At 30.6% G+C, this 27,262-nt stretch overlaps 2 protein-coding genes and 1 pseudogene across 2 annotated transcripts; 1 reads left to right on the top strand and 2 right to left on the bottom strand.

Moving 5' to 3' along the window:
* Positions 1–146: 146 nt before the first annotated feature.
* On the bottom strand, positions 147–6,140 carry LOC126916995 (cytochrome P450 4g15-like; annotated as a pseudogene).
* LOC126916615 (cytochrome c iso-1/iso-2-like) lies at positions 3,559–5,001 on the top strand. Its single transcript, XM_050722583.1, has 2 exons — positions 3,559–3,927; positions 4,664–5,001. Exons 1-2 carry the CDS (start codon positions 3,801–3,803, stop codon positions 4,846–4,848), a joined length of 312 nt encoding a protein of 103 aa, XP_050578540.1. The 5' UTR covers positions 3,559–3,800; the 3' UTR covers positions 4,849–5,001.
* A 1,926-nt stretch (positions 6,141–8,066) lies between the features above and the next one.
* On the bottom strand, positions 8,067–27,047 carry LOC126916603 (uncharacterized). Its single transcript, XM_050722568.1, has 3 exons — positions 23,980–27,047; positions 23,317–23,717; positions 8,067–12,356 (listed from the first exon to the last, which is right to left on the bottom strand). The coding sequence occupies exons 1-2, from the start codon at positions 24,609–24,611 to the stop codon at positions 23,324–23,326; spliced, it is 1,026 nt and encodes a 341-aa protein (XP_050578525.1). The 5' UTR covers positions 24,612–27,047; the 3' UTR covers positions 8,067–12,356; positions 23,317–23,323.
* Positions 27,048–27,262: the final 215 nt, after the last annotated feature.

The following is a 27,262-nucleotide window of genomic DNA, read 5'->3' as shown; positions in this document are numbered from 1 at the left end:
ATTGTTTACGTCTACAGAAACAAGAGATAATTTGACAACATGGTCAGTAGATGATGATTGTTAGTATAAGATTAAAATAACCGTGAACGAGTAGTTCCTTGAAATGAATTTTTATTACTTTAATATTTTATTATCTCGGAATCGTATTTGTATGCGACATGCTATAAATAGGTCCTTTCTAGGTATTCTACAACGTCTTTTCAAGAATTCAAAGAACAAAAAATGTTATGCAAGATTTTATTACTAAACCTAGATATAATTTTAACACTTGTGCCATTTATAGTATATGCAATCATTGTATATAAACGTAATTTATTCACACATATAAGAAATCTTGAATGTTTTTCTTATAATATACCTATACATATCTATATATATCTAATATAATGTTTATTTATATCATAATCCACTTTATATTACTTACAAAAACGTGTGCAGGTATTTTGAACATGTTATTACTATTAACGTTAATAATATAGTACGAATCATCTATGAGAACTTCATTTAAACGAGAACCTCCTGATTGCTTTTGTTTCGTGGCTCGATTTTTATTCGGAAGCCGTCTACTCTTTTGAGAATAATGTCAACCTTCAGCCGGAAGTCCTTTTCTGTGAGATCCGACAGGATCTTGTAGTTCCACAGGATCGTCGACAATAAAACCTTCAACTTCAATATCGCGTACTTCCTTCCCACGCACGACCTAAAAAAAAAAAAATGCAATATAATAACATAAGACGCAATCACATTTATAAAAAGCGGAAATGAAACCTCGCAAAGGTTTACTCATTAAGGTTTTACTCATTAAGTATCGTAACAAGTGTCATATTTTGAGTACTTTATATACCTTTGCATATTACATGCATTCTATGCATTTTTATAGCTTGAAATTTTTCATGAATGCATAAATATTCACAGTCTACTTCTGACATACAAAACGTTTTCTTTAATTAACACTTTACCCACCGCTAGCGATTCAACAGCATACGCACGTCCGACCGGCATCTCAGGCGCAGATTCTCCCTGGCACCGGCTCTGTTTCGGTTTAAACTCTTTTTTTTCAGTTTTTCAAATTGGTATAAAACTGTGGGAACTTATAAAGCAACGCAATTGACGCAACTGAGCAAGGTACCTTAGTACTAAATAACAAATTATTGCTCAAATAATGATAAAGATTGTCAGTGACAAAAAGCCGATTAATAGGCTATCAGTCGGTGAACGTCGGTGATAAAAAGCCGATTAATAGGCTATCGGTCGATAAGCGTCGACGACAAAAACCGATTAATAGGCTATCGGTCGGTAAAGTGTTAACATAAATACATTATCGCTTTCCATCAAAGTAAATTTATTATTGGAAGTTAGTATCTGTATATCCTTTACTTTTATTGTTTTGAATCGTTGTTTTGAATTTTATAAAACTTTTGTAGCTTTAAGGTTGGCAATATTAGATGAAAATTTAGAAAATCACCGACAAACAATATAGTCATTAAGCGCAGAAATACATCAGATTAGAGTCATGTGAGTTTCGATAGGTATATAAAAATATGCGATCGGTGAGAGACAGGTTGTTCCTATTTTATTCATTTCTAGAGACTGGTGTTTATTATTCAATAACATTACTTGGTATAAATTTTAGAAGAAATATTTATATGTATAATCCATACCGTTAATTCGTTATAAAAGAAACAGTATAACTGAAACGAATAAAACAGGAACAACTTAGCGCGCCGGTGACCGCATGAATTTATCATTATCTACAATGTATCCACTATAAACCTTTCGAAGCTTCACGAAGAAATAATGGTGACTGAACAATTTTGCTCACATTGTAGCGTCCCATGTTCGCTATTCAATTATTTCGTCGGACTTTGTCAGGCAGTGGTACGTAATGGACATTGTATGGGCAAAGCCGACTTTGTATACATACTTTAATTACTTAATTCACATTATGCCTATACAATTATGTAAAATATAAGGATAGGAATAACGATAAACATAACGATAAGATTAATGAACTGATGCGAAAATGAAGAAAAGAAATACCTTGGCCCTGCGTTAAAAGGAATGAACGAGTAATGATGTCTGTTCTGCATTTCTTCCGGCAAAAAGTTATCAGGATCAAACACATCAGGGTTTGGATAGAATTCTTTCAGTCGGTGAACTCTATAATCAAAATCGTACAACCTTTCGATAATAAATAATTCCGTCACTGTAAAAGAATCGTAAGATACATCAAATGAATTCTATTTAATACGGTTTTAATCAATAAACTGTTGATAATACAGAGTCGAACTTTAAACAATATTTTAACTAGCAATCATTGATACTGCGGATTTTGATAGAATTAATTTTTACGAAGACATTCGAATAACCTGAATAAATATTATACATTTTCAGGCAATGTTAATTCATTGACAGAACTGTTCGTGGGACAAAACCTGTTCATTTGTAACGGATTTAATTATGAATGATTTTTGATAGAAGAAGGCGTAATATTTTCCAAAAAACTAATTTCTGTACAAATTTCATAAACTATCAGAAATCAATATTCAAGTAGTATCTCTCATATTAAGAATGTAGTAGATTATATTATTTACATTAATATCATTTATATAAATTAAAATTGCAAGTATGTATAATTAATCTGTACGCTTTAATATTTTTAATCTGATTTTAAGCCAATGGGGACATTTCGAAAAATTATTTTAAGTGATAATAGAAATATGCCAATTTATAATAATATCTATTTTGCAATAATGAAGAGTATAGTAAAATAATTATTATTTAATGTTCATTACTTCTGGAAATGTGGCAGCAAGAATTTAACTTCTAGTTGTATGTATTATATATTATGGAAAAATAAATAACAAATAATATTCGTTTGTTAGATAAAATACAAAACTGACCTATTTTGACGTCGTTGTTATGATGTCTTGCAATGGCGGGAACTGGTGGGAAAAGTCTTAATGTTTCGTAAATTACTCTTTCGAGATATTTCATTTCTAGAGTATCTTGGCAGGTGCAAGGCCTATTTGATTCCCCGAAAATCTCGTTTAGAATACTCGTTCCTGTAATAATTATTGTATTTTACAGATAATAAAAATACAGAAAATATTAAGCTTTACGAGATAGATAATTAAATGAAATATAATAAATGAAAGATTAATAGTTTGCTCTTATTACCTATTTTCATATAAAAGAAATTATTAGAAATTAGTAACGATGATCGTTAAAAGAAATAAAAGAAGAACTTGTTGTAGAAAGCAATACATTCTTATTAAAATAAGCGAAGATATAGATTAACAATTAATCATATATGTTTTACACGATTGAATATTTAATACGTTTAACAATTTTTAATTATAATTGAAATAGTTTATTAAGTAATCATCAATTAAATCAAGAATTAAATTAGTAATTTAGTTCTTTAGCAACAAATAAAGTTTTAATTAAATTATAATTGATAATTAATGTTTTTAATCAACATCAAGTTAATTACCAGTATCTGTAATTATCGATTAATTTCATGGACTGATTAACTCAACTGCAATTTTTCTTACGATCTGTACGATCGTCTAATGGTAGGTTTAAAATAAAACTATAGATAATCTGAGAAAGACACATAGATTCATGTCCATAAAAAACTAAATTCATCAAGATATCCCTTACTTGGAAACTTCAAGTTATATTGTAATCGATTAACATCAACTTAGGACTTAGAGGAATGATAAAACATTAACCTTCAATTATTACACAGACAATCGATGTAACCTTTTTCACCGAGAGGAAATTTTTGTGCGAGGATGGGAGATCCAGTACATGGGAAAGCTTTATTTCTCAGAATGTGTGGGATGTGTCATACGTGCAATAAAAACGAGCGACATAAAGTAGGTCCTAACCTTTTTGGAATATTTGGCAAAACATGTGGCAGTATGTATATATTGTCTTTGTACATTAATTAATTTTTACACTGAAATACTGAGAAGTATGTCTTGTGTATGTTATATGTATATTACATACGTATAGAATACGAGTAAATATACATATGATTTATGTAGGGACATATACAAAACATATATTATATATTATATATGAATGGTAACTAAATACTATTTTTGTATTTAACATTATATATAAGTACAATATAAAAAATTATGTCTTCAATATTATATATATTCCAAATATACCGACGTAATATTTAATTTCATATGATAATTTTACTTATAAATATCGTTTATTCAAATTCCATTCTCACCATACACTGTCCCATTTTTATTAACTTTTATTTCGAAAATATACATTTAACCTAATATAACCATATGTGGATCATAAATATACAAATGTTATTATGCTACACGTGTATGTTTCTCTTAGTTTCTAATTAATTAAGAAAATAGGAGTATCTTTCATCTTTCTCATTGTGAATAAATTCTTCCCTATTTGTTTTTTCGTTATCTTCGTATACCCAAATTATATCGACACACACATTCAAGCGATAGGTACATTTAATAATACATATGTCACGAATAAAAAAATGTTCGTTTAACAAAATGTAAAAAAATAGCTAAGAGAGCAAAAGACCTCCTTTTATTTAATTTATCGCTTTATAAGTATCATATTTGCTAAAAGTTCATGCAACATCACTTATAAAAAATTATAAATTTAGCTGTACCTGGATTTAAATCTACCGAAGCGATGAGGCAAAAAGGTGTTGTATGGGACGAGAACACTTTAAACGAATATTTACAATTTCCGAAGCAATTTATCCCTGGCACGAAAATGATGTTCAATGGTATTAAAAAAGCGGAAGATCGTAGAGATATAATCGCTTTCTTAGCAACGTTGAAGTGAAAATTCGAAAAATTGCATCTACTTATGTGAAATATTTTGTACAGTGATCAAAATAAGGTATTCTTAGCGTTAGTTCGATGAAAATAAACAAATAAAATAAATAATAAATTAACAAAATTAGAAAAAATGACTCGTTAGATTTGTTGCCCATATTTTAATGCACTATTACTCTACTCACCTGGATGTCTTGATGAATTCCAAGCACGCAAAGAACGAAGCTAGAACCTGCAGCGATAGTGTCATGATCCTAAAATGTATGTAATGTCCTTTCATTATACGAAAAAAGCATTTTTATATTTATTTTCCGCTTTATTCGAAAGACATTTTTTGATAAAGGGAGATTATGTAACATCTAAAAATTTGTAAGCTTTTATTTTTTATACAAAAAGCTATAACTTTGTACTAAACGCTGCAAAATAGTGTCATTTTCAGTTTAAAATGTTTCTTCTGCATAAAATTTATGGAATAAATTTAGTTTAAACATTTTCTTATGACATATTACATGCGAAGAATGAAGGATTAATTATTTACATGATTTTCCGGACAATTGAGAGTAACATACAATCGAAAGCATGTTTCGAATTTACTTAGCTTAGTTTATCATAAAATTAAACGACGAGGTTTTCTATGTGTATTATAAATAAATAATTATCAATTGAACTGCTTTACATGTGAAACTTTCGTTAAACCGTAGTTTATTTAAATATATACGCTCTATTTTAAAAATTTGTATAAGGAATGTAGGATTACTTCTATTAACTCAAACATTGTAGTATCTACTTCCTTTTGAATTTCTTGATCGATCAGTTTCGCACCATTTCTTGAAAGCTCCAATAAAAGCAAATCCAAGAAAGCTCCAGGAAAGCAAATCTTTTCTTTTCACCAATATCATTTTCATCGATATCGTCTAAATCATCTCTAAATAATGCATTTTTTGAAGATTTTTATGCTCTCCATTTACATTTGCGCTATCCTTCTGCTACACGTTTATTTCTTTTTATTTCGTTTGTTTACTTTTAACGCTTAAACAAGACGTGAGTACAGATGTGCGAAACAAAGATTAATCTCAACAAATTGAGCTATAGCTTGTTATATTTTAAAAAGTGAAAAATTAAAAAATGCCAGTCTTGAAAGGTATAGTCATTTTTAACTATTATATTACGTGTAAGTAAGTAATATGTTATACACACACGTATACACGTACCGTAAGATGAAAAGACGATTATAACAATAACCGCTAGATCGTTGATGTGGAAACAAGTACTTCCGGAAATGACGTAGCAACTTGCCGATCACCCCCTACATGGTACGTGTCCGGAAATCGACCCTGTAAGATAATAAAAAACAACGAGGAGGGTTGTATAGATAGAAAAGGTACGAAATAGGGGAGCGAGAAGAAGGAACTTTCCCTCGTCGAGTTCGGTTAAGCGGGACCAATTTCACGAAATTACAAAATTATCGATGGACGCCAAATCAACCACCCTTTATTACTACTACCGGCGCTACTTCCTGACCAACCGAATTGTTCACAAACAGGCGACTGACACGCCTCGATGAAAATACGTTTGTAACCCATCAAATGCACGATATATTCTTTGAAATTATTTTTCCAAAATAAAAATAAATACGATGTGGGTTGCAAATAGACGATATCGATTAGAAATAAAAATTATAGAATTATTGTATTGTATTCATACTCGTATAATCTAGTCATACGATATTTGTTACATTAATTAAATAGTATTGTTTACAAATATTTAGATACTTTGGTTGAATTGTAACAATAACACACCAATGGGGTTAGAATATATAGAACAATAACATACCACTGATATAATTAATTATCACGTATTACGGATTTAAATTATGTATCAAAAAAGCTTGTTAATAGTATGTATGAAAATTAAATAAAATAAAGAACTTTTGAAACATGTAAACAATCTCATAAGATTAACTATCGACGGATGTTAATTTTTTTATTACATGTGTATTCATTTGTAAAAATTAATTTTATTACGTCATAATAGTCGATTATGCATATGTATGTATCTGTAGAAAATAATCGCTTTTTTTTATTATTATACATTTATGTAAATTTGTAAAATTATGATTATTAGATACAGAATATCATTAAATATTTCTATATATACATATGGAAATTGAAAATATTTGATGATTAGAGATACGTCTATAGTAACATGAAATTCAAACATTTTTAATCTTATTCTGTCATTATATTCAAATACCTTTTAATTAATATTCGATATCATAACCAATACTTTTAGGGAAGTTACATTTTATTAGTAAATTATATTTTGACTAAAATCTATATTTAAAAAATATAATAAATAAAAGATATGAAAGACACAAAGACATCATTTAAAGGGAAATGTCAATAATGTAAATAAAAACAAAATTTTATTTACATGTATAAATATATAAACGTGAGTCATTTATTTTAATTGCAGATGAACAATATTTATTATTCAACGCGGACATAATCGGCAAATATTGTATTTGAATTTCAGTTTGAATGTAAACGTATTGAAACAATCATGAATACCAGATGTCATATATTTCTATCATATATGTATATCATTTATAATGAAAAATAATTTCTTTTTCTCTTTTGCTTTGTTTGGTTAATTTAGTTAGTTTTCTTATGAAAAAACGATACTTTATAAATGTCGTGAATAAAAGTACTATTTGCGCTGGTTAGTGTATCTTCTAGAAGTTATCATTTTATAATCTTGAAAATGATATTTGCAGAATTTTGTATTTGAGTTTCCATTTTAACGCGGATGAAAAATGAAATAAATTAAAAAAAGAGAAATAACAAAGTATTTTTATACTATGTTATATATAAATGGATTAAGAATAGAGAGAATTGAAAATATTTATAATACTTACACATATATCCATATATAGAGATATTAAACACCAAACAATATCGGTAATTATTCTCAAAATTTTAGAATTATAGTTCTTATCTGCCTAACAGGTAATAACAAGATTGGAAATTATCGTTTAATAATGAAATGTACAAGATTCCATTTATTATAAAATCAGATTTATAAATTCTAAGGAAAGTGAGTGTAAATAATATTTCTTCATTACGTTAAAGATTAATTAAATAAACAACATTATTATAATCGTACGCACTTTAACGAGTCTTCCACGATCATTTATGAAGGTATAATAAATAAATAACAATCGAATTGTATAAATAATAAAATGTATTTTAAATATTTCATAAAAACTGTTACAGGAGATACAAATTAAAAAATCCCTACAGTACGGGACTGGGAATTTAATATAAATGTTTATAGCGAGTGGCTGAGTTTCGAATGATAAAAATGCGAGGAAGATACAGATTACTTGAAATTAGACTACGAAAGAAACATGTATGGTCAGATGATCAATCATCCAATATCGTGAATGTGATCAAATGTGTTCTGGGAATATTTACATAGATTGAGTGACAGTGGCAGTAAAATAGAAAAAGTGCAAGTTTCAGAATATATTGTGTAGAAAATACGGAATTTTTCTGTTTTAAAAATTTTTTCCTTGTTCCATTGCCCTACGGGTCCAACATCAGAAGGATACATACACTTTACATTATAATTTTTCTAATATACGCAATGAAGTGAAAATACGCCACTCAGTACAGAATATTTCGCTCATAATAATAAGAAAAAATTACACGCAGGACAGTTGCTGATTCGAATTGAGAGCAAAAATCTTTTTGTATTGTCAAATCTTATTGTATAAGAATTATTCTATTATAATATCTCTACATTTTTATATGAATTTATGCGTGGACCTAACTCGACCGAAAATCCCAGCTTTTCATCATATCGAAGACAGCTTACAAGTAAAATTCTTACCACTGTAGTTATATTTAAGGCACTTGTATTTACAAAGATTTTTTTATCGTATCGATCGAACGCAAAATAATTTAAGACTTCTGTGCAAACTTCCTCCCTTCTATATAATTGGATGTACGTACTGTGCGTTTTATAATTAAGTTGGGAGGAATTGCTACATCGTTATTAACTTAAGTTCGCATTTAATTAAATTAATAGAAATAAACAAGTACTTTAGGCTAATACAGAATTTACAACAAATCGATATTTTTCATCATAGTGAAAAATGTGTCAATGAAATACATACATATAGTATACAAAAAAAAGTTTATGATACATAGTGAATTACAAAGACATTCGAATACGATTATAATACGATTCCAGCCTTTAATAAAAGATTGAATCATCTCATTGTTCTATAATAAAATATGTTAATGCACCTGGTAGAATCCTAAAATTTCATTGGTAAATTTTTTACTACTTTACAGCAGCTCACGGAAATATTCGAACATTTCCCATAGAATTTTTTTATCAATATATTACGTACTTTTTGAAATTTAGTTAGCACTCTAATAAAATACAACTACCGTGATTATAATAGTAAAATTTTGACGAAATTTCAAAATGTTTTGTATAAAAAGTTTCTAAAAAAATACTTTCATGAGCTTTGATATATGATTTTATGTATCTAGCTACGATAATCATGAAAAAGTATTATAATAACAATATAAAAGTATAATTTCAATTAATAATAATTAATAATATATTAACAATTTATCAATTGAATAAATTTCTATGGTAAATGTTACATAAATATTGTATATTGATATTTATATTTATATAATAGATATTTCCAAATTTTATTTAAATATAATATTTATTATCTGAATATACGTAACTATAAAAATTTCAGATTAATCTTTCATATATTCAATACTTTTACTGTAATTATTCCAATGATTTTGTAACTCACGTAACATTCTTGTATAAGAATAAACTAATTACAATTGATCCGATCGTAAACTCGAAGTCAGGTTTTATAAAAATATGCAATTTTGATTTAATTGATTACTATTATGTACTCCTAATACCGAACGATCAAGAACCAGTATAATTTGTATAATAATTCGTTAAAATTTTCCTTTTCCTTAACATAACAGATACTGACCAAGACTTAATAGTAATTAAATAATATCGTGGGAGTAACATTTTCCATGTTTGGCACGCAAAATTACTTTTTTTTTTCATTTTTAAAGCGTATTGCCTTATGTAATATAATTAATTCCTAATGAGTGGACGACGTTGTAAATATAAATAGTAAAACGTTTCTTAAATACTCGTTAAAAAGTTAAAGTAGAAAAAATAGTTTAATACAATTCCCCTCAATTTCATTTAAGGCACTTCCATATTTACACATTCTTCGATTTTACTGTACCGCTTTTCATACTTATATTGTCTTTAGTCTAATGATAATTCGCATAATACTAGTACGAGGTCAAACATAACATTCTTGACGTGAAACTACATCACCTTTTCGGAAAATTTATTGCTTTGCCTAACATTGCGTTAAAGTTTGGTGGTAATAAATCAGCTTTAATAAGAATTTTTATTTTATAAGTAATAAAAGTACCGCCGCTCGCTTGTGAATCATATTTCAAATTTATTATAATATCCGGTTGTTGAAGTTTCAGTACTTCTCTAAAAATACGTTTATTTAACAAGAATATGTTTCGCATATACAGAATGTTCGTGAAATCGTAGTATAATCATAACCGGAAGTTGGCTTCTCACGTAGAATTAACTTGAAAGTAAAATAAAATTTCATATTTTTCATTTTCCGAATTTAAACGTTCGCTAAGTACCTACACCTGCTCCACCTTATTTCGTTCGCTCAATTTTGCTTGTTATCGCTATATTGCGTTTACAGAATAATATCAAATCAGTCAGAAGTTAATAGGACTGTAGAGGATAATGAACAGCGAGAATTTTTATTTATAGCCAAAATTGACTATCAGGATGGAAAATGTAAATGAAGTAAAAAAGATATTGTTGTTTATTAATTTTTGAATGTCTGATATTGTTTGTTAACGCAAACATGATTGGTGACGACTAGTCCGAATGAGTAAACGAAGCAGATTGCATCTAGTAGTAAAGTGGAACCGTATTTAACGAAATTCAAATTTAATTTTCTCGAAAATGAAACTTTATGTGAAAACATTTTAATTTATATTTATGACATAGTTTTACGTGAGAAGTCACCTTCATTTCTATTGTACCACGATTTCACAGTTAGCCTGTATAAATAACATGGACAACAGTGTTTGTTAAAACTAATTCATTACCATTTATATTTTACGATATTTACAAAATTTCTTGTTCGTAGATATCTTAAAATCTTATTAAATGGCAAAAAATGAAAGAAGAAACAGAAATTTCTTTGTTATTTCGTGCTTATAGTTTACAAATACTTAGATTTTTTGCTTGCGAGATCTTAAATGGTATCGTATATTTATTGGTATTGAGTGACGAGAAAAGCATAATTAAAAATTCGTTGAATGTTAAATGTTGTCTTATGCAAACCATAGAACGTGTACTTATGCAATATTTTAGAAATTTGAAATTTAATATACATACAGTTGTTTTATACATAAGATATAAATTTTCGTCAGCTGTATCTTTATATATGAATCACGTTGAAAGGCAACAAAACGTATAAATGCAAGTACTATGCAGAAGTGAGAAGATGGTTAGTGAAATGGCACACAGGCAAAATAAAATACATTCGAAAATCTCATTATTTCATTTTCAACAGTATAGAGATAGATAGGGATAATTATGTTCCACGTTGTTGATTTGTTCTTTACCTTGTATTAACGGTAATTACTTTGGATCCACACAATACTCTGAAGTTTGTATCTCATTCGATCTCAAAAAGTCTTACTTGTCTTCTTCGTCACGCGATGTCATACATTATTTGATTTGAAGTATGTAAAATCGGGATGTTTATGTATTTAAGGGAAATCTAAGAACGCAAAATACCAAAAGAATGATATTTCATATAACATTCAGAAGGTGAAACATTCTATTCTTCCAAATTTGCATAAACATCCACAGTTTAAAAATATAGTAGTAACAACAATTTCTTCTGCTAGTTAATTTTTTACCTCTGCACAGTATTTAGGTATGTACTTAGATATACTGAATTTTTTTAAAAAATTTAAATATTCACTATGGTCGTTAAAAAACTTATTTACGTATACTTAAATTTATAAAAATTTAATAAATTTGTCAATCTTTCCTCGTAATTCAAACACACATGTTACGATTTTAAGGAATTACTCTAATTAATGCAGAAATCACTTTGCTTATAGTTGAAACAGTTGTATTAAGGCACTCGAGAGAGAAACGTTTTGCTATCGAATTGGGTCACGTATATTCTATACGTATTATCAAATAAAAAAGATAAAACCGAGGCGGAAAGACATCATAGGCAGTGGTGTCTTTGCGGAAGTACTTTGTGCGGTAAGTACAGGTTTTGTCGTTATTCTTACTGCCACGTTAAAATCGATTGGAATTTGGTTTTGAAGCAACTCTTCGTGAGATCACTCAAACGAGTTGTGTGTCTAAGATTTTCTATGAGACCTGTAACATACAAGAAATGAAAGAATTACTAATACAAATTATGATGAAACTGTGATGAAACAGCAATAATGGAGTATAGCAAATTTTTATCAGCTTCAAATCCAACAAGATCAATTACTTTAATTCAGTACTTTTCATAATGTTAAATCGAATTAAAATAAATTATATACTGGAAAATATTACAAAAAGATTAAAAAATAAGGAAGAAATATTTATTTATAGCAGTAGAAAATATATTATACATAAAATAATTTAAGAGATGTATAATCTTTTTATTGCAATATAACAAGGAACTATTAGTACTTTCTAATGTTTAACATAGTATAGAAGGGATAGGAAATGATATTTTCTAAAAAACGAACAATTAAATTAGATTAAAACTCTGTTATTTACTATATTTTATTATGCTACTTACTATGTTATAGTCATGAAATCAATGTGATTTTTAATATGATATATATTTGACTTGTAATTTAATTTCCTTCCGGTACACAGGTCTACATGAAAACGTTTTCCTTTATTATCATTTACCATGAACTATATAATTACTTATTATATGTCATCGTGGACATGGAAAAGAAACAATACGACAGTGATTAGCTATAGCCATATTATAATCAATCAAGATAATTTTTTCTCGTGAGAAACCGTTATTTTAACGGAACCCCTCAAATTCTTCCTGAGTGATTTATTTCAGAAATCAGTTTTTATATTTTCCCCAAATGGTTTAAAAGTTTCTACGGGAAGAGGAAGAAGACTCCTGTACAACCTCGGGATACTATCCCACCTGGCCATTGTATTTCTTTCAGCTCGATCGTGGAGATCCTTATTTACCTGGATCAACGAGAATTAAGTACGGAAACGAACAGACAAATCTTAGAGACACCCTGCTGTAACTCCAGAGATCGTGGGAAAAGTATACGCATTTGGGAGAGAATTCACGGAAGTACCCATCACTTGATGACAAAAGGAACTTATACATTTCCTCGCCAAAATTTGTATTTTGTGATTCATGGAGAGAATTAAGTTAATTTTACAAATCAATATTTACATAGTACCAATTAGCAATTGTTTCATTTCGCTTATTTCATTCATAATCTACTTGAATCTCCATAAAAATTGCCAAATATTAATTGAAACATGATTAACTAATGAAAGTGCTTCTTAGAGAATGCAGTATATTTTTTATTTAATAAATCATTCTATATGATCTTTTATAAAAACTATGCAATATTAGACAAGATGTACAGTCTCTCCGTAAATAATCTAAGACTATATAATATGTATTATAGTACTCTTTATCTTATGACAATTTCGACTATTATAGTTAAACAATTTATTTACAGATATAACATTATTGATTTCAACTAATTACCTGATACTAAAAATGTTATATGTTCAAAAAGTATTGTTTCTATAATAGTTTTATGAGTGATAATAATTTCCTAATGTGTTATATTTCACGGAAACTCATAGTAAAGAAAGAATATTTAGGGAACATATCGCTATATTATTCATGTAAATAGTATAAATGCAGTGAAATTAGAATAGAAGTATTAATAGCACTTTTACTGGAAAATTTCACATGCTATATTACCACTAACAAATAAATTACATTAATTATATACAAAGTTGCGATCCTTGAAGAGTATCGCTTCCAGATAAAACCAAAAAAAAAAAAAAAAAAAAAAAAAAAAACGAGAAAGACACTGCAAGGACATTTGCTTATCAGTAGCAGGGCGCGACTTGAAATTGCTTTTAAGAGGAACACTTTGAAATGTTAAAGAACCACAGAAAGTGGTTCTTTGACCGAAAAGCGTCTGGAACATTTTCATTTTATCGCACATCATATTTTATCGCATTAGTGGAAAACGTAGGCGTAGTAGAGAGCTAAAGAAGCAACGACGAAATTGGTCTTGATCTTAAATTTCAAATTTTTTTATTACATCGTGTAAGTCATGTCACAAGGGACGTAGAACACATAGAACTGAGTTTAGTTATAATACGTTAAATCTCGCAGTCAGGTAGAATTTACATAGCGTGCTATTGATGAAGCTAGTAGGACTTATTCTTCGGTACGTGAAATATATCGACAATCGACAAACAACAATGGAAGACCGCTGCGGTTCAGAAAAAATTTCAGATCGTTGTAATTTTCAACGATTGGACCATTCAATGGATTTCAGTTCGGCTGGATGGATTATATCCATTGAACAATTCGAACATCAGATTAAATATACCTTCCATCATGTAAAACCATTTCACATAATACCTTGGGGAGACTTAGGCGGAATATGGAAATGTGTCCGAGGTTGCTTAAACGACAGTAGTGACCATGTAGAAGTTGCCACGTAGACATGAACATTACACAGATACGACAGGACAAAAAGGAAAACATGGAATATCGAATGATGTATCCGAGTATCCATGTGCGACAATAGATGCTATTTACCCTACATCTGACTGTAAATCAAATATAATACTTTTAAGCAAATATCCATAGACCATATAAGACCCATCGTCTCTTTGCGACTTTTGTATCTGGTAACAAATTCTACGTAATATAATGAAAAATAATTTAACTTTAAAATCCGATATCAGAGTTAATTTTGCGGTTATAAATAAATCTTCACCGTGCCGATCCGAAGGTGTAGAATCACCTGTCAAAGCCATGATAAGTAATTTTTTAACACTCGGTGCATAAATTTCATTATGTACTATTATTATTTGTATTATCAAAGTTATGTACCTATTTTACTGACTTAATATTTTCGTATCAAATTTATTCAAATTTATTGGCATACTCATAATCAGGAATTTAACAGTATTATGGAATTCAATATAGTATAATAAATAATACATCTTCTTTGTTAGAGTAATACTTATTTTCCTATTGCAACTATTCAGATAACAATAATTGTATTAATTTATTCTATATTTGTTTAAGTTCTCCCTAGTTCTTAAATACATAATTTTAATAATATATTTCTTAATATGTAGTTAGTATGCAGATAAGTGTATGTATGTACTAAGTGGACAGTATGATCTGTTTAAATTTTTAAACTTCGAATATTCGCATTACTAATTCTAAATAAAAATCGTTTAATGTGTGAAAAATAGGTATAATACGACGAAGAATAATCTTTTTTTCTATTGTCTTATTATATACCTCTATATCCCAAATGTGTGTTTTAATTGTAACTCTATTGTCTCTTTTTATATTTAACTTACTTTAAACTTCTGTAGATAATTACAGTACACAGTGAACAAAGGTACTTAATTAATATTTTCACAATAATAAGGTAAACAGTCTAGTTAAAATAATTAATCTGAGAATTAATTATATATAATGTGTCTGTTGCGGACATGCGGTAAGAAAATAAAAAAATAATTTTGAAAATTATTTTTTCATTGTTTTGATACATTATAAATATATAATGTACATGATAAATTAGTAATATCATTGTTTTATTATATGTGAAAATATCAGGGTCGCAAAAATCAATAATAAAAATTATTTTGATGTTACAATGTGACTTGTAATTAATGGTATATATATATAATACTAGACACATATATTAAGATGTTTCTAAAAGATAAATAAAACAATTTCAATTTTTAAAAACACGGATCTCGTTCGCGGAAAAGGTTTAATTTCTAAACAGCATAATCGGCTGCAAACCGTCGCCGATATGGACGCCGTCACATTGTCATGCTGGTAATGTTTATTGATAAGATAGGCAACATGCGGGTTGCCAGCATGGCAAACCTTTAAATTCTTTTGTTCTTGGCGCACCAAGTCGAAGGAGAAGAACAACAGCAGGCTTGCGTAAATGTTGCTACCATTTTATTTTATGACGCAGTTGCACGTCTTACTACGTTTGTTTTTTAAATGGAAATACTGGATACATATACTTTTAAGTTGGCATCAGCAAATACTAAATAATTCAAAGCAATCATGTGCTTGCCCTTCCTGTAATTTCTTCTATAATTAATATCTTATAGGTAATTCTTCCTAACTATTTATTTTTTTCAAAATCCTATTACGTAAATATATTAATTCTGCATATAAGTCATATATTCTCCCAATTATAAATATAAATTAATATATTTTTACAACGACGATGTATTCAGCAACATAAAACTCCGAAATATAAATTAGCTTGATTATTGTCCAATCGTGAAATTTAATCGAACATATTTTTCTTGTGATCACGAAGGACAAAGATTAACAGACTGTCGCTATTCCACTACACTTTCCAGCAATAACATCCTTTACGTTCGCAAGAATAACATTTGTACCTATCACTTACGACTAAACGTAATCGCACGTTGTATGTCACGCGGCCCGAAGAAAAATTCTCTCGATTAACAGCGGGATTAAAACGCTACCGATGTCGGCGTACTTTTACCCGCCAGAAGAAATTTTGTTCAGCGTATGAGGATGCATAATCATTAGTTAAAGAAGAAATTTCATCGAACAGCTTCCGGCTTTTCGAACGGTCGCCGGAGAAAAATAGTCGCGATTATAGCAAGGTTAAAGTTTCGGCGTGCTCGTTACGAGCACAACAGTGCAGACAGAGGAGAACGAAACAAAACAAAAGAGAAGAATAAAAGAGAAGAAAGGAGAGGTCAAAAGAGAGTAGTGCGGAGCAAAGTAAAGTGGAGAAGCCGAAAGAAGGCCGATGGGCTCGCGCGCAACGGGACGATATCAACGTGACCGGGAGCCAAGGAAGGAATTTATTAAATTAATTTGCCGCGGCGACGCATCTCGTAAATTTCGTAGATGACCTCACTTTATAATTGTCGAGAATTACTTGCTTGGTTGTCCACTCGTTCGTTCGGCCCGACTCTCGCGTGAAACTTCTTACTCCCTAGGATACACATTTTATTGCTACTTTCATCGAGAACTACGCCTCCGGTATTCAGAAATTTCTCGTGAACCAGGCCTCCGCGTCGAGTATCGTAAAAACCGGAAAGAAAAAAGGAAAATCGAAACTGGTGGACTGCTTATTGCCAGAAGCGGATCATTTTAATTTGTATGATTGACGCGGGGAATTCGTTTTAAGGCCAAGGTAATTGAACGACGTAAGGAACGAAAAAGAGACTTTATAAGGACCGTAAGAACGCAAACACGTTAATGATTTCTTTTAAAGGTGAACCTTGTGGGAAAAGCTTTGGCCAGTAAGACGAGTGGAAATTAAATTGCGTATAACGTGAAAGTTAATATCGGTCATTTCGCTAAAATCGCTAATAATTATCAAAAAATTTCGATATTGTACCTTGCGATATGTTCTTTCAATAATGATACGTTTTAGAAGTTGACTCAATACTGGCAATCTCAAGATGAGAAATTGGAAAGAAGGCGGGTATACACAAATATATTACTTGACATATGGTAGTCGTTTCGCTAAAGCTTCTTAATCGCAGTGCTATTACCCATATGGCACTGAAACTTGAGGGTTTCAATGTTTAAGTTAAGTATAAGAGAATTCATATTTATAAACATTTAATGTATTTTCTCATAGTAGATAATAATGTCACAATATAAAGGATTAAGAGAAACCTTTTAGATGTTCTTCTGTGATCAGTAAATATATGATGCGTTTTGAAATTAATATATTATATGAAAGATTTCTCCATTTACATTTCCAAAATAGATTCCATTATTTTACGTTATTAAGAAAAATAATTTTCAATAAATGTATTTAGATATGATCTGAGCAGTTTCAAATAGGCACTTTTTAAGTAAGTTAAAAATAACAGATCAATGTTATAAGTAATAATGACATTATTAAACATGAATGTTATATTTTTTTATAAATATCTTACAACGTTATTCATACTTGTTAACTGCTAACATAGACACATATTAAATTTCGTTTTAAAAGGTTAGTATATTTCTACTATACAATTACAAATTTTAATTATTAGAACAATCCTTATACGTGCAATAATTATATACCTATAACTGCAAGTAAACGCAGATACATATGTGTACACACGCGTGTGTATATTTTTGTGTAATTAGTTGACCTAATTTAATATTTTTTATTCAATAAGAAGGCATATTTTACTTGTTTTGAGGAATTGTTAATTATAAGAACAATATTTCTTTGTTTTACATCCTCCAAAATACCTACAATAGTCACAATACATTTAACATCTACAATATTTATATTATTGTATAAAATCCCGTCTACACTACAAATCTTATGTTTAAATATTCCATTTACGATTGGTGAACTAAGAATCATATCAGTTTCTAATACTATTTTGTAATAAAATGATATTTTACGTATAAAAAGCCTTATATATTTTTCGAAGTTACTAAAGCATGTTCCTATCGAGAGAAAGTAAAAAAACAACTATAATAATATATAAAAACTAACATAGTTGTTTATGAAACTATGAAGAAAAATTTACTTATATCATAATTATTATATAACTTTCCACCATTCGATTAATAAAATTATTATAATATTTTAAGATTATTTCAATTAGCTATATATAGAATTATTTTATACATATTAATTGTGCAAAATTTAAAAAACAAATTTAGAAATATAGTATTTTTATCCAAAAAAAAAGAATTCGAAGAAACAAATGAATACTTGTTCCGGTTTTTAAACTTAAATTTTAGTTTCCAAATTATCTCCCGTATTCCTTACTTAACGACTGTCCTCTTGCCACCCATATGTTAAAAATACGAAGAGCTTCTGTCGCCTTATGGCCGCCTTGAGTACCGATATATGCACATGTATCAAACATTATATCAGACTTAGTATATGGCACGTGGGTTACGAATGTTTTTAAGGAAATCATGATTTCTATTTATAACTCAACGACTGCACAGTAAGTTGATTTCTTTTCTCTATAACTCGATTTCTGCATTGCATCTCCGTCGACGCTTATTTCATTAATACCGAGATGCGAAAAAATTGAAAAAAGTTTTTAATTTATTTCCATGATAATTAACCCCCTTTTTAATATGTTATATAACTGCATCGATTCCTTTTTAACTTTTATCCTATTATAAAATTTAATTTTCGTGTTAGAAAGTTGGATTGCCTGGAAACATCTGTTTATACAAAAATATTTCTATCGTTTGTTCTAGGATTTTACGTTATACTAAGTAACACGTTTTAATAAAACAGTCAACGTTTTAATATCTTATCTTAGCTAATAATAATTATCTTATTTAAATGTCATTTATTAACACATAAAATCGATAACCATTCATCTAATTGCTAAGGAAAGATAAATGACTCATGTAACTTAAATTTTGTAATTACTCTTTGCATATTTGAAATTAGAACTAATGTTAATCATTAGTAATTATCTGAAAAATCGGAATTATTGTACCGAATATTATATAGTAATAACATTAAATGTAATTCCGTAACAAATTGTGTTATAGAGTGATGACAAAGAACAACTTATTTAATACAACTAATCAATACCTACGAAAACTAGCAACACCTGATAAAAAATAATATTTTTTTATTACTATAAATCTTTTTAATACTATACATTAACTGTAAAATTTTACTCCATCGCGTAACATGAAATTTCTATTAACAAATTCATTACACGATAAAAGTCTCACATCTTTGAAACAACCTAAAAACATAAAATACGATTTAACTTAGGGAGGCGAGCATATGGGTGAGCGACGCGAAGAGAAACGGATCAATGTCGAGCAATTGGAAACCACGAAGATTGAGAAAGGTCTGGTCGAGAGATATTTTCGAGGAGGATAGCTAACATATGGCAAAATGGTAAACTACTTCCGTTTATGGGAGCGCACTTTTGATGTTACATGCCACAGTGGCAGCAGGGTTTCGAAACGTACGAGCCGACTAGTCGAATAAGCTGATATGAACTTGAAATTTCCTTCACGCGCGTTTGTTCGGATACCTGACACATCTATACAGCAAAAGAGCTGCCTTCATGGTATTGGCGTAACTACATTTTAGCGTAATCTTATCACGAGATACAAGTTACTATGTAGTACTGTGCATTTATGAAATAAACGAAACGAAGAAACGGAATAGAATATAAATAAATGTTATTTACTTCACTTTGTTGAACCAACTAAAATCATTAAAGCATGCAATTTTCTTCCATTCTTCTAAAAACAGAAAACAACAAAGAATAAAATATGTGTGTTAACGTAGCAGAAATATGAGAAAAGTGGAAGGTGTGTAACTATCATGAACAAAAAATTACAAAATATTGTACACTAAAGAGTAGGAAAACTTTGGCATGTTTTAATCCTTTTAAGATTAAATTGCTTTGTGCTGTAGGAAAAATATTTTCTTTACCAATTATTAATAATAGAGTACTAATAATAGGAACATATTTTTTCTGATAGTTTTAGAGAAGAGACACAATGCATTAAAATTTAACATCGTTATTATCGAAAGCAAATACATTCATCGATTAATAACTTAATAAGTTCTTAAAGATATGCGATACGTTACATTATAAGCAAACAAGTCAAATTGTTGATAAATACGAAGAAAAATAGAATAATGTAAACACAAAAGTATTTCTTGATTTATCTTGTTCTAGCAATAACCTAAATATATATTTTACATAAACTGAAGAAAAAGTAAATGAACGAAGTAATAGATATACTACATAATATAAAATTAAGTGACAAAGTGGGTCGTTTTTATCGCAAGATAATGTGCCTCTTTATTGTGGAATTATCCCCGATTTATATGCAATGTATGAAATTTATAATTTTCTATAAATAGCGCAGTATATAATAATCATACATATTAAAGAATTGCGATTTGTAAACAACTTATAAGAGATACGTATATGTTTAATCAAATAAAGAGCCTGACAACTGAAACACCTTAACTCTGAATATTTTGTAAATCATTTAAATCTTTCATTGAATGAGATTAGAAATATTTATTTCTAATTTATTTCTAATTTCAAGGTGTACTTTAAAAATCAACTACACGTATATTTCCTATGCACTTTAATGGGGAAATAGTTTTTTATTTTATATATAGCTATGATAATATTAAAAGATTATCTTTGTAAAAACAATATTAAAATACTTGTACGTTTCCAAACGTACTTTAAAGTTTCCGTCATAACTATTGAAGTATACAGAATAAAAGAACAAGCTTCATCTAAATGTTATCCGATTCTATAATAATATTAAAAAAGAGAAACTAATTTTTTTCCGTTTAAAATAAATTTAAAAATTCCCTTGGAAATATAATTCAAAAGAAATAAATTGGTCCCATGCAATGGTGTCTGAAAAATTAGCTTCTGATGTTTATTCAGATTATTTTGTATTTACTTCAACTGAAGAAAGTAATTTTTGGAGTGTTATAATTTAATATTTTATATAAAGTGTATTTATTGTAATATATATATTAAAAATCTTTCACTCTTCAAATACTAATTTTTTGCAAGTGCTGTTTCAAAGGAAATCGTAATTTTACGAAGAAAAATTATATATGTATAATAGAACATTAATCGTGAATATTATACACCAACTAAAGCATGTAAGAATACTCAATGTATCAACATTTTATAAAATATCGATTCATTTAAATATATGTTCTTTTACTACCTTTTTCTGAAGGAATTAATTATGTAGTTTTATTTAATCTTAATCCAAACTATGAGACTTTGATTCAAATCAATAGTTTTGCTGATTCTTTATCTATTATTTTCCATTTTTTCACAATATGCATGATTATGTTCAATATAAGCCATTTAAAGAGCCCACTATATAAATACAATAAACTTTAAAACAGAATATCATCTCGTCACTTGCAAATAAATTTTCACTCAACATTCTTTTTTTATCGTTTCGAAATTGGAGTGCATGTAGGGTGTACTTGAATGTCACGTCGTCACATACTTCGCAAAGTGGTTATAACGTGTAAAGTTTATTTTTGGGAGCGTCGACGCTCGAGCACGTGTTCGAAAGGAAACGCCGTACACGAGTTTCCACTTGGCGACGCTTCCTCGGAGTAATTGTCACGTGCGCGGCGCCGATCAACAGCCCTGTCGGTTCAAGCCACTTAAAGTACTTCAATGAGCACTCTTCTACTCGGACCATGCGAGTTTTACGAACGTAAAACAATATTACGCGGCTCTCTATTGTCGCTCATCCGGTTCGTCGATGCACGACCATAACGCACGTGTAACTTCTCTGAATTTTGATAATGATGCAGCTTTATTTCACGCTCGTTGTTCATCAATGCTTCTCACGATGAAATGATATTTTTGACATATGTTATAGCTTAATATAGATATTGGAGGATGTAATTATTTATATCCTAATAAAATGTCTATTAAACTCGTGAATAATTTTTGAGATAAGATTCAAGAAGAAACATGTTTCAAAAATAATTTTGTCGTGCCTCGTTATGTTTAATTGTAACTCTTTTAACCAAATATGATTTTATTTATGAATGATTTATATAAAATTAAATCTTGGTTTATGCTTGTTTGTTTCGAATGTCTTTTGTTTAAAATAGTATAGGTATCAAACACTTATTAGTACATATATTCTGTTGAACATATAATTATATACACTTAAAGATCGATAATTTGTAATCATTCCACATTGTAAATAAGGAATGCAAAATATGTATTTTGGATTTCTTTAATTTAGTAAATACGTAATCGTGTAATCAGTAGACTACGGATTTTTATGTATGGGAAATTTAAAGGTAAAGCAATTTGCAAAACTGAAAAAATATATAAAATATACAAAATATAGTATTTACAATATTTACGAAGTAAAATAAATCTCTGCTGAGATCCCATTTCTTCAATTCCGTCCATAAAAATACGAATTTACATAAGTATCCGCAATCTAATAATTATAATCAGTTATGAAATTCATGAACTCTCTATTAGAAATGGGACGTAAAGTAAATGGGAAAAATTTTATAAAAAAACATAAAGTACGAACCTTCCTATTACACGTGTGTGAGGCGTTGATTATGTTGTTGATGTACTAGCCTACCCTGCTCTTGTTCCCACCAGCTTACGACGTCCATGAATTCACCGGATTCGGTGATCTCCTGCTTATAATACAGAGCTCCAGAAAAGGTTTCCGGACTTGCCGCATAAACGGTAGCTGCACCCTCTTCGCTATCCCCAGCGCCGCTATACGGCGATAGAATTTGAGGCTCGAGATTCTCTTCATTTTGCCCATAATATTCCGAAGGTGGAGATGCTACCGAATTAGGCGAGAGTCGGGAAAAATTCTGCGTGTTTGATAGAGTTCTTGGTTCGAGATTCTCTTCATCCCCTATCGAAGATGAGTAGTAATCACGGGGCGATGTAACTGCAGTTCGATTTGGTGACAATCTGAAAATCATTAATATAAACATTGTTATTACTTCAATCCGTTTTACTGGCGATACTTTACATATTTATAACGATTATCTGGAGAAGGATATTATGCTAGAGTATTTAAGGCTTTAACATTTGATTAGTATAGTTGTATTAATTGAGATGATTTACAATTTCAGAGAGGATTAATTTAAACTTTAAATTTTAAGTTGGGTCATTTTAAATAAATTGCTATATTGATCAACATATGAATATAAAATGTAAAAAAAAGAATTACTTGGATGTAGTTTTGTGTTTCCCAATTTCTTCGTCTTCATCTAGCTGTTCGCCATCATCGTCTTCGACAGCAAGGACATCGTCTTCCAGGACGAGTCTCTCCCCAGAACCGTTGTGACTCGATGAAACAACGCTGCTGGTGGGCGAAGGCATACACTGCGTAGCACCAACATTCGAATCGTATTCAACCCCATCAGCTTCGGCGAGCAACCTTTGAAGTCCCCTAATGTACTCCACGGCCATTCGCAGGGTTTCTACTTTCGACAATTTCTTGCCTCTATCGCCATAACCTGCAGCGATGTGACTCGGAATGTGTTGTCTCAAAGTTGCGAATCCATTGTTCACCTGCTTAACCCGATTCCTCTCGCGTGCATTTCTTCGTGCAACCGCAACTGGCGGCGGCTGTCCGTTTTTTCCGTGTTTTTTCAATCTAGAGGGATCGTAGGGCGGCAACACGGTTGCAGAAGCGGTTGCGTTAGTATTATTATTATTTTTGGGGACTATCAGATGAGTTTGATTGCCGATTATGTTGCTTTCGTTATCTTGCAATGTTCTTAGCAACATTAGTTGCTCTTGATCATTTCCATTTATTTGTACCCTATTACAAAACACAGTAACTCCCATAGTCGTCATTTTGATCACTTTTCTGCTTTAATAGCCAAGCCAAAAAGTTTCATTCACTGGGCGAATACATACAACGTTACAACGTGGTCGAAACGATTGTTGGTAAAGTCTGTTATCACCAGTCTTTTTCAAGTGCATGAACGCAAAATCGTTCAATGTAATTTTAATACAAAATGCTTTTTCTTAAAAATAACAAACTCGAATCGTGGCGATTGCAGAACGAGCTTATATTGTGAGAATAGCGAAGAGAACGAGTAGCTTATCGACTCTAATGCCTTTCGAGGACGAGTCTAATTGATAGACTTATAAATAAACCACGCTCTCCCTTCGAAGACAAAGATGTTTATCGATACAGACGTTTAGACGATTATTCGATTTGATATTTAAATTTGGATCAAAATATCTTTTGACGACTAAAATCTTGAAGATTATCAAAGTTGCCTGACAATGATTCTTTTTAGAATTATATCTTCTTTAATACTAAAAAATATCACTCCAGCATAAAGGTATATCCCTATGTATCATTCGGTTTTGTTTTAAGAGTTTCTAATTTGCACTTTTTATTTTACAAGAATAACAGTACCATTTATTTCTAAGACATTTCTTTCGTTTTATGTATCAATGAGTAACGACAGATTATAGATCCTTTTTATACAAAAAAATGATTGAAATTATTTATGATTCTTATAACTTAACAGGTACGAGAGCGTATATTTTCTTGTTGAAAAATTGATAAGCATAAACAGATATTTAATAAAACGCTGTTATTGTTACGATCTCTGTTAAACGAGCGATTTTGCCAAAGTTTTCGATAGGCCATGGGCCTTTTTTCTACCAAATGATGAAGCTGATGACCCGAACCAAGATCCAATTGTCTCGTTGTCGGTCACAACGGCTTAAGTAAAGCATGAGGTCACCGTCTATTCTTCTCCACGACGGTCGTCGACTCCTCGGAAATTATTCTTCGGAATCTGAATTCGTTACTTTTCAAAAACATTAATAATATCAAAAACAATTGTCAACGTTCAACTCTTCATTCGCGTATCTCTGTTGCTACGAAACAGTAACTTTTGAAATTGTAGAATATCATTCAAACGTCGCGTGACGTCTCAATTAGAATCGAGATCTTTGAATCGTATTATCACAATATGACTGAAGGAATTGTATAGCACCAGTTAAATGCTCTTATTTAGAAGGAAAGCACTTTAATAACTTCAAATAGAGCATTGAAACGATCTTAATGATTTATAACGGTACAAACAACCATTGTTCGTGTTTGAACACTTATTACGAATCGATTTATCTATTTCGGCTATTAAGGCACTTGTAACCAATTTTCGTTCCTCTATCTGTAGGACTAAGGTCACTTGCTACTAAAAATTTAAGGCACAAATCCATTAAGTAATTCAAATGGTCAAGAATCCTGAGATCAATATTTCGATATAGGTCGTTAATACTTTTCGAGCACCATACAAATTTTCTTCTTTGGCGTAATTTCAACATTAACAATTCTTTTGGTCGGTTATGTTTTTCAAGACGAACGTTACAGTCGCAATTCTGCTTCCTTGAAAGTGGTCGAAATTCACATACGTTACACAAATATAACTCCATTCAGGCGATAAAACTGTCACCGAGCGTTCGCTACCGATCAGAGTAGCATCGTTTTAAACAAAACCGCGTCGCAGACTGCATAGCGTTTAACTACAAAATGAGCGTGGAAACCTCTTCGACAAGAGGTTAGAACCCGTCTAATATTTTACTACGCCACGGAATGACACAGACGTACTTATGTACGGTAGCGCGCACGGGAGAAAAGGGGTAGCAAAGGGACCAGGTGGTGGGGGGTTTTGTAAGCACGCGCCGTAGCCAATGCCGGTTTAATCAAAGAAACCAACTTAATAATCTCGAATGACAATTACGACAGGATTTTACAAACGTTCCCGTTTTCTTCACACTTACAAAATTCGTCGATCGATTCAACCTTCAACTTGTCAAAATATTGAACTCACACTGAATGGCGAATTTCTACCAACACGATCTCACGTACGAACTCACTCGCGATGAGGTTCTTCGTTAAAACCATTCGATCCCATCGAACCGATCGAAAGAAACAGTCACGCGGGAGCTCAGTCTGAAATTCTTTCGGGTTATCAAGATTTCGTTGACACTGTAGCCGATGATTTCTCGGCATTCGTCAGCGGTCACTTTTTCACAGAGCTCTTCCCGGCGAATGGCAGTTCTCGTTTCTGATCAGACCTCCGTGCTACGCACCGCATGGCGTCTGCGTTGAGAATGAACGCGGACATCCGATAGATGGGTTAGGTTTCAGCATTTTGCTGCACCATAGAGTGAGACCGAGGGCTGGTTTCTGGGGAGACGCTGTGCAGGGGGCGAGGGGAATTAGGGTTTACGAGGGACAGAAAGAAGGCGAAAGAGCGAGCAAGAAGCACGCGAGGGAAACGCGTGTTGTGCAAAGAGGAAGAGGTAGTGGGGATTTTGAGCACGCGCCGCAGCCCCCTCGTTTCTTCTCCCCCGGAACTGAAAAGGGGGACCGTGTGCGCCATATGCCGGGGGGAGCGCGTGTGCCAGTTGCGTACTTTATGCACGTATGGGTCTGTGTCTATGAGACTGTGCGTAAGCGCGCGTCGCGCTCGAGGAAT

Source organism: Bombus affinis, chromosome 5 (assembly GCF_024516045.1).
Source record: "Bombus affinis isolate iyBomAffi1 chromosome 5, iyBomAffi1.2, whole genome shotgun sequence".
In the NCBI taxonomy this organism is placed as follows: domain Eukaryota; kingdom Metazoa; phylum Arthropoda; class Insecta; order Hymenoptera; family Apidae; genus Bombus; species Bombus affinis.
Note: the sequence above shows the minus strand (reverse complement) of the source record. Positions and strands in the feature narration are given on the sequence as shown.

Bases quoted from the DNA above. Each gene is read 5' to 3' on its own strand.
- LOC126916615 (XM_050722583.1), top strand. From the start codon at position 3,801: ATGGGAGATCCAGTACATGGGAAAGCTTTATTTCTCAGAATGTGTGGG. The intron at 3,928-4,663 runs GTATGTATATAT...TTATAAATTTAG, and splicing joins ATTTGGCAAAACATGTGGCA to CTGTACCTGGATTTAAATCT.
- LOC126916603 (XM_050722568.1), bottom strand. From the start codon at position 24,611: ATGACGACTATGGGAGTTACTGTGTTTTGTAATAGGGTACAAATAAAT. The intron at 23,718-23,979 runs GTAATTCTTTTT...AATGATTTTCAG, and splicing joins AAACACAAAACTACATCCAA to ATTGTCACCAAATCGAACTG.